General features: G+C 38.3%; 1 protein-coding gene across 2 annotated transcripts in view; it reads left to right on the top strand.

Moving 5' to 3' along the window:
• Focad (focadhesin) overlaps positions 1-7,873 on the top strand; it is a 312,861-nt gene that overhangs the window by 188,189 nt on the left and 116,799 nt on the right. For both annotated transcript variants that reach the window (XM_055629496.1, XM_055629500.1), the window contains 3 exons: positions 683-817; positions 4,671-4,721; positions 6,190-6,273. In XM_055629496.1, coding sequence (XP_055485471.1) covers positions 683-817; positions 4,671-4,721; positions 6,190-6,273 — 270 coding nt within the window. The remainder of the gene's footprint in view (positions 1-682; positions 818-4,670; positions 4,722-6,189; positions 6,274-7,873) is intronic.

The following is a 7,873-nucleotide window of genomic DNA, read 5'->3' as shown; positions in this document are numbered from 1 at the left end:
GTCCAGATGCCCTACTTTCTCCAACTGCTGCCACCTCCTACCTAAACTACTCAGCTGTGAACTTATGAATGGATTAACTCATCGATGTCCTTAACACACTCAGTGTCATCCTCCGAGAGCTTCATGAGCTGGGCACCAAGCTTTGGTGTGAGGGGGGAGTGATGTTTGATATTTAAACCATAACTTGGGGAAATTGTTTGGTAACTGAAACAAAGTAGTTAAAAAAACAATTATGTGAGGCAAGTTGGATTTTCAACAGTTTAAGTTGATCTATAACTTTCTTTTAATGGTTACTACCTTATAGAAGCTTATCTTTTTGCGATGTCCTTATTTCTTCTTATATTAGAATAGAGAACTTTCTGCCACTCTTTGAAGAACTGGGGACTAAGATTGAGCCCATGGCCTTCTACATGCAAAGGAATGCTCACTGAGATCTCCCAGTACCCTTCCTTTTTGTTTTAATTTTTAATTGCTATTTTTAGACAGGGTCTTGCTAAGTTGCCCAAGCTGGCCTTGGATTTGTCTTGCAGTATAGACAAATTTGACTTGGAATCTACTGCCTCAGCTTCCGAAGAGCCTGATCCATGCCTGTACCACCATGTTTGACTTTTAATACTTGTAACTTACGTCTCTATATAAGCTTGAATTTTCTTAGTTATTGACTTTTACATTTGTTTCATAGGTTGTTTGCATTCGCTCTACTTGGAATGCTCTCTCTCCAAAGTTGAGTTGTGACACAAGACCGCTCATATTGAAGACCCTGAGTGAACTGTTTTCTCTGGTTCCTTCCTTAACAGTCAATACAGTTGAATATGAGGTATGTGTTTGGAGTTCAAGAATCTGTAAGTTGAGGAAAGGTGTCTGATGTGATCATTACTTTTGGAATTAATTCTTCATTTTAACAACTAGTTTACATAAAGGGTGATTGTTTAAAACCATTTTTAAATGTTTTAAGTCATAAAATATAAGCAATAAAACTTATAAAGGCAGGAAGTATTTTCCCAGTTTTATGAAGTCATGTTTATCATTGTAATAGCCTGAAACACTCCGGAGAATCTTTGCTGTAAAATTCTTATGGCACTTCTTAATACTTTCTCCCTAGCTCTTTTTTTGAGTGAAATACTCAAACAATAAAAATTACATGTATGCCTTAAGTTTTATAAGCCACAATCGCTTTTTCTCACCATTACTTCTTTTTCTTCAAAGAGCTATAGTGTATTTTCACTGTTGAACTTTCAGTTTAGCATCTGAAGGACTAATAAACTACCATACTACAAGATCCTGTACCAGCCCCACATGTGTTTCAGATCAGGTGACTAGAAAGAATTTCAGGAAACACTTCTGGTCACCTTCTTATTTATGTGGGTATGCCACATGTGCACACACATCTGTGCATGTACCTTGTGTGGTTGTGTATCTTCAGAGGCCAGGAAATGGTGTTGGATTCTCTGGATCTGGAGTTACAGATGGTTGTGAGCCACCTAGCGTGGGTTCTGGGACCCTAACTCAAGTACTCTAGAAAAGCAGGGAATGTTTTCAACCGTTGAACTGTTTCTCCAGCCTTATTTCCATCCTTTAAAATGCCACACAGTGAATAAAAGCGGATTCATCATTGCTGTGGTTGGACATCTAGGGCTGCACAAAGTATATATGTGTGTAGTTGCTGAGTGAACTGTGGAAGCAGTGCAGTTGTCACCCTTAGGGTATGTTATACAGCAGTTGTCTTTGCTTCTGGCTGTAATACTTGGGTACTCAGCCTTACCGTGTCCAGAGCACAGGGTAAGTGATCAAGAGTGAAGACTAAAATCGACATCAGTGGCATATTGCGCTCATTCATTTTCTGTCTTCAATGGCTGAAATCTTGTACTTTTGAATTGCTCGTACTTAGAGTTATTAAAATTTTATTGTAAATTACTTTGTGAAGTGGTTTTTATGTGTTGGTTTTAATGTTTGTGTATTCCTGGCTGAGAATTGCCTTTGGCCTAGATCAGCAGCAGCAGCAACAGCAGCAGCTGCTTCTTCTTCTTCTTCTTCTTCTTCTTCTTCTTCTTCTTCTTCTTCTTTTTCTTCTTCCTCTTCCACTTCCGCTTCTGCTTCTCTTTGGTTTTTTGAGATAGGGTTTCTCTGTGTAATAGCCTTGGCTGTTCTGCACTCACTTCGTAGACCAGGCTGGCCTCAAGCTCACAGAGATCTGCCTGCCTCTGCCTCCCAAGTTCTGGGATTAAAGGCGTGCGCCACCATACCTAGGTGATCTTTTCTTTCAGATTTTACATCTACTTGGTCTTTCTTTATATGTCAGCATGTTTTCCATTATTCATGCAGACAGCATTGAGACTATTTAACCCATTTCTTCTAAGTCATCATTGTCTGTACTGGAACAGTTCTCAATCGTTAGCAGAAATAAAGACACAGTGGAAGGTTCTGCCACTCTCTTTCCCTCCATACTGCCTCTTTCCCTTTCTCTTTCCTCTCCCTCCTCTTCCTCTTCACTTTTTTCCCATCTCTTTTCTCACATTCCTTCTTTTTTCTTCTACCTTTCTTTCTCCTCTCCTCCTCCCCCTTCTAATCTTCAATCTTCCTATGTGTGTCTTTAGGTAGCTTTCATCTAACTGCTTAATGCTTTATTTGGGTCAAAGCCATAATTAAATTCAGTTTTCCCAAAACATTTCTTCTTCTTTTTAAAAAAGGTTTTTTAAAATTCCTTGTGAATTTCACATCATGCGACCCAGTCCTACTCATCTCCCCATCCCTTCTTATCCACTCTCTGGTCTTGCAACATCCCCTTAAAAGAAAAAAAAATAAAAACAACAACAACAACCAAACAAAGAATGAAATGAAACAAAGAAAATGAAAAAAAAAAAAAAAAAAACAAACCATCTTGTTGTGGAAGCAGCACTGTGTCCCTGAGTATATCCTTCTGTCCACACAGCTTTACTTGCGTATGTGTCGCTGATCTGGTTCCAGGTCTCTGGCTTCTGCTATACTTTCAATACGGGATCCTCACCAAGACTCTTCTCAGATATCCTGTTACTGCCCTGTGTAATGGGATCTGTAGGCCTGACTCCTTCAAGTGCTCAACAATGCAAAGATGAGGTAGATATTGGGGTGGGCCAACTCAAAGCCCTCGATCTGGAGTTGGGTGTTAGCTGAGTTGGTCAGGCCGCCAGCTTTCCTTGTCCAGCACCGTGGGGTGAGCTCTCCAGTACTGGCCCGGCACCTCACCCAATGCTGCAGCATTTGTGAGGCTACCTCTCCTGCTCTCATGATCTTGGGGCCAGCTCTCCTCAGGGCCCCAAAGCATTTCTTTCATCACTTCCATCACCTGTCAGTCACTTCAGATATTTTAGTTTATCTGCAGTGAACTCTAGCAAACCCATTCTGCATTCTACGATATGGCCATTCTCTATTGTCCCGTACCTAGCCATCCAATGACACAAAGGATGTCTCCCAAAGTGTCTTCAAACCTTTTTATTTCTATTATTCATGCTTTTTTCCTCTGACTAGATAACCTTTCTTTTATCTTTAATTTATAAAATCTGTTTAATGAATTAAAGAATTGCTTTATCTCAGTCTGCAGCACTCAAACTTCTTTGTATGTTTCTATGAACTTGACTTCTATCTTATACTACAGGGATACAATATTTTTCCTATTAAACTATCAACAGTGAATTGGTTAATTGGATTGTGCTTTTAAAATTGCTGTCTATAAGTTATAGTATATTTATTCATTTACTCAGTATATGCTTATTCAAGCCATGTTAGGCCATAGTGGTGCTGATAAATAATAGTAGATATTATTTTCAGATTCTTACTAAGATTGAAGCACTGAGGTTTTAAGAGTCATATTTACCTAAGAAATCAGCGTTTACTGAGTGTTTGATATATGCCAAATTACTTAAGTGCCTTACGTAATTAAAGTTGGTGTCTGAACTTGAGATTTTCTAGTTAGATGTCATCTACTTTCCCGTTGTACTCTGTGGTCCACGTCCTTGTCTTTCAAAGTTCAAAGGCTGGGAAATGAATGTAGCACAGGAAGCAACAAGCCTTGTTAGGGGACCGTTAGGAATGCTGATTTAATTGGCATCATCAGACTTTGACATTGAAGATGTATAATGTAGCTTCCCATTGACGTCTGGGGCATGGACTTTGTACAGCCAAGGAGGAAAGAGGAACTGAGTATGATTCAGAGGGTCAAGCACTAACCCTAACCCTGGCTGACACAAAGAAGACCCTGAGTCCCAGCAGGCAAATATTTCTGATTGACTTACTTATTAAATAGTTGTCACTAAAAGGAATAGGTTGAGGATCTGTGTTTAAAGTCTTTGAAATGGAAAAGACACAGTGACTGCTGTATGACAAGTACAGCTTAACAGGGAATTAATCACACCCATGCATATATCCAGGTAGAGGAAGGGGACCCTCTGGGCAGGGGGCTGAGACTAAAAGGTCAGGTTTCTAGATCTTGTCATTGCAGCATTTTTAGTTATACATGTATTTAGATGGTGGGCTTGAGTGATTTTCCTTCTGTGTAACAGGTTGAGTCAGTTAATGATGTAGTGACTTAAAAAGTAGCTTAATTTCACCATTTGTTATTTAAGATTCTTCGTTTTAAGTTGAACCTTTTCTTGATTTATTTTCTTTGTGTTTCCTGATTTTTTTTTTTTTTTCAGAATTTTAAAGTTCAAGTCCTCAGCTTACTCTGGAATCACACTCAAAACAAGGTATTGCATAGGAATATCAGTGACTCAGAACAAACCGGGGAAAGAACTGTGAAAAAAAAAAAAAACAAAAAACACTCAAGATAAACAATTAGCTCTCTTGAGCTAATTCTTGCTTTTTTTTTTTTTTTTTTTAAAGTGACTGTTAGTAAGTTTAGTTTTAAAAATTGTTCTCAACTACTCTCATTAATAATGACAGATGTGAAGTGGACGTTATCTCTTGTTTTTATATGATTCTTTGGTTTTCCTGGCCCTTCCACATAAATGTACCAAAAAAAAAAGTCAAGTACTGTATAGTTTGTGTGTTTATATGGGTGTGTATATGTTTATGTGGGCACATGCATGTTTGATATATGTGGAGGCTAAGGGACAACTTCAAATGTCATTCCTCAGTCATTTTGAGACTAGGTCCCTTACTGGCATGGGGTGCACTGTAGTGTAGACTGTAGTGAGACCTGGGAAACCCCTGTCTCTTCCAGTGATACTGTTCCAGGTGTGTGTGGTTCCAGGTATGTGCAGGTGCGTATCACCATGCTAGGCTTTTTTTTTTTTTTTTTTTTGTGGGCTAAAACTCAGGTAGTCATGTTTCCTGAATACAGAAGCCATCTCCCCAGTCCTTGAATGTGGTTTGTAGGCACCATTTCCAATGAAGGGTACAGAGAGTTGGAGATGCCATTCCTAACCTGTGGTGTATGAGCTCGGACTACAAACAACTCACTTGTTCTGTTAAACACAGGCTTGTCAGGCTAAACCTTACCGTCCTACTAAACCATGCTAATTCAGGGGCATCTGAGTAATTAGATAAAAATTTTTTATGCACATAAATTTGACATTTAGAAGAAATTGACCAATTTTTTTGAAAGACACAAAATAACAGAACTCACTTACATATAACCTGAAAAAATTATGTATCTAGTAAACAAACTGAATGTATAGTTATAACTGAACAGCAAAGGGAATAGCAGGTTGACATGGGCTCACTGGAAAATTTAACCAAACATTTAAATTAATATGTAGCAAAATTTACCAAGTGAAAAGTTTGACAAGATTTGGTATATATAAATGGACTCTCAAGATAAAAATCAGAAAAAAATTAGGTAAATTTTAAGGTCTAAATTAGGATAAAAAATACAGTGTTTCTGAGCCCAGAGGCTCAGTTTTATTTTCTGTTACTGTTTAAGGCAATTTCTACAGAAGAGTGTTTGACAGTGGTCATTCATTCTTACCTCTATATTAATAATTTTCTGTTTATTTTTTGCACCCCTCCAACTTTTTTTTAAACAGTATTTTCTTTGAAATGAGAAACCCTTTCTCTTCTCAAGTGTCTGGTAAATGTTTTGTGGCCTAAGCAGCACCTGAATATTGTTTCTCAAATGCTGACTGTAGAGGTTTGGCATTGGTCAGGGAAGATTTTCTTGCCTCCCCTAGATCTGATGTTTGATGTGTGTTGCTTTCCGTTTGTCTCATCCAGGATCCCATTGTAGCAAGTGCTGCATTTAAATCTCTGTCTCACTTCAGTGCAGGAGAACATACCATTCTTCACCTGCCAGAGAAGGTAAGCACTTCAGCTTTTTCCGCTGCTATCTCTTCTTTATTCTTTTCTGGATTATATGACTTTATCCATGGTCATAGGAGCTCTTTTCCTGATGAATGTATATGTGAAGGTTTGGTGTTCATTCAGTATGACTAGCTCATTATTCTTTTTAATCTGTGAAACTCTGAGTTCGTAAGCTTCATAAGGGATGGGTCTGAATCTCCTTGAAGGAGGTAAAAGGCACGTGGTGCAAATGGAGTTATCCTAAGTGACTGGGGTCATGGCTTTCCTGGAAGTTCTGTGCCATTCCAGGAACTACTTTTCCTTCACACCGCAGTGCCATCAGGAGATCAATTCCAAGCGTGGCCCCACAGATTAGTATTTTCTCTCTCTTCTGCTGCTAAGATCTTTATTTTTCATAAACAACAAATGCCATAAGGAAAAAAAAAATCTCCTTTTCAGTAAGATGGGAAATGAGTTGTTACGTCTTATGGCTCAGCAAAATCTATGGTATTAGCTTAGCTTTTAAAATAAATAAGTTATTAATGTTGATATTGTTATTGCAGTGTTGAGGATAGGTGATTATTTTTATTTTGAACTAAACATAAAATCTAGTACCTGGTGGGTGTAATGATGTATTCCTTTAATTGCAGCATACTAGGGATATGGGTAGGTAGGTCTATATGAGTTCTAGACCAGCCTTGTCTACATAGTATATTTCAGGCCATCCAGGGGCTATATAATGAGACCCTGTCTTGAAAGAAAGAGAGAAAGAAAGAAAGAAAGAAAGAAAGAAAGAAAGAAAGAAAGAAAGAAAGAATTAAAGAAAGAAAGAAAGAGTACTTAGCTAATTCAACCAGCTTTAATATAGTGGATCGTGTTCAGGAGGTAAAGCTCTGATTTTGCTTTCATTGCCAGTACTAGTTCAGGTAATACAGATGAATAATGGATGCCTTAATGGTAAAAGATTATATTGTATTATATGCAGTTACATTTAATAGTACCCAGAAAGCATCAGGAGTTGTGAATTCCTTTGCATCCCTCAAGCATAAAGTTATGTTTGGCTTTTGTTCTGCATGAAGTCTTAATAGATATCAGAAGCTAGTTGGGACATGGCCAAGTTAATGTTTACTGGGTTGAATTGGTGCTGCTATATAAAAGAAGTGGGATATAGGGTCCTGTGAAGCCACATATCAGCAAGGCAGGGTTTCCTATACTATTGAGGATTCACAAAGACTTAACTGGCCAGCTTGCCCTGCTGTGGTTACAAGTGGGAAGGCTTATTTAAGATCTTTTATAGTGAAAACCAGTGGGACTTCAAACTTGACTGAGGTTAACTATCCATGTCTGCTTTTAAAATATGTGTCTGGGTCTTGAGATGGCTCACTGTTCAGAGCACTGGATACTCCCCAGAAGAGCTGAGTATAGTTCCTACCATCCATTTGGTGGCTCACAACCATTTCTAACTCTAGTCCCAGGGGATCTGACACCCTCTACTGGCCTCTTTGGGCACTGCACAATATGGTGCACAGAAACAAATGCAGGCCAATCCATACAGGAACAATATAAATAAGTAAGTAAGTAAGTAAGTAAGTAAGTAAGTAAGTAAGTAAGTAAGTAA

This window comes from Psammomys obesus, unplaced genomic scaffold, assembly GCF_907164565.1.
Source record: "Psammomys obesus unplaced genomic scaffold, mPsaObe1.curated_primary_1811, whole genome shotgun sequence".
NCBI lineage: Eukaryota > Metazoa > Chordata > Mammalia > Rodentia > Muridae > Psammomys > Psammomys obesus.
Note: the sequence above shows the minus strand (reverse complement) of the source record. Positions and strands in the feature narration are given on the sequence as shown.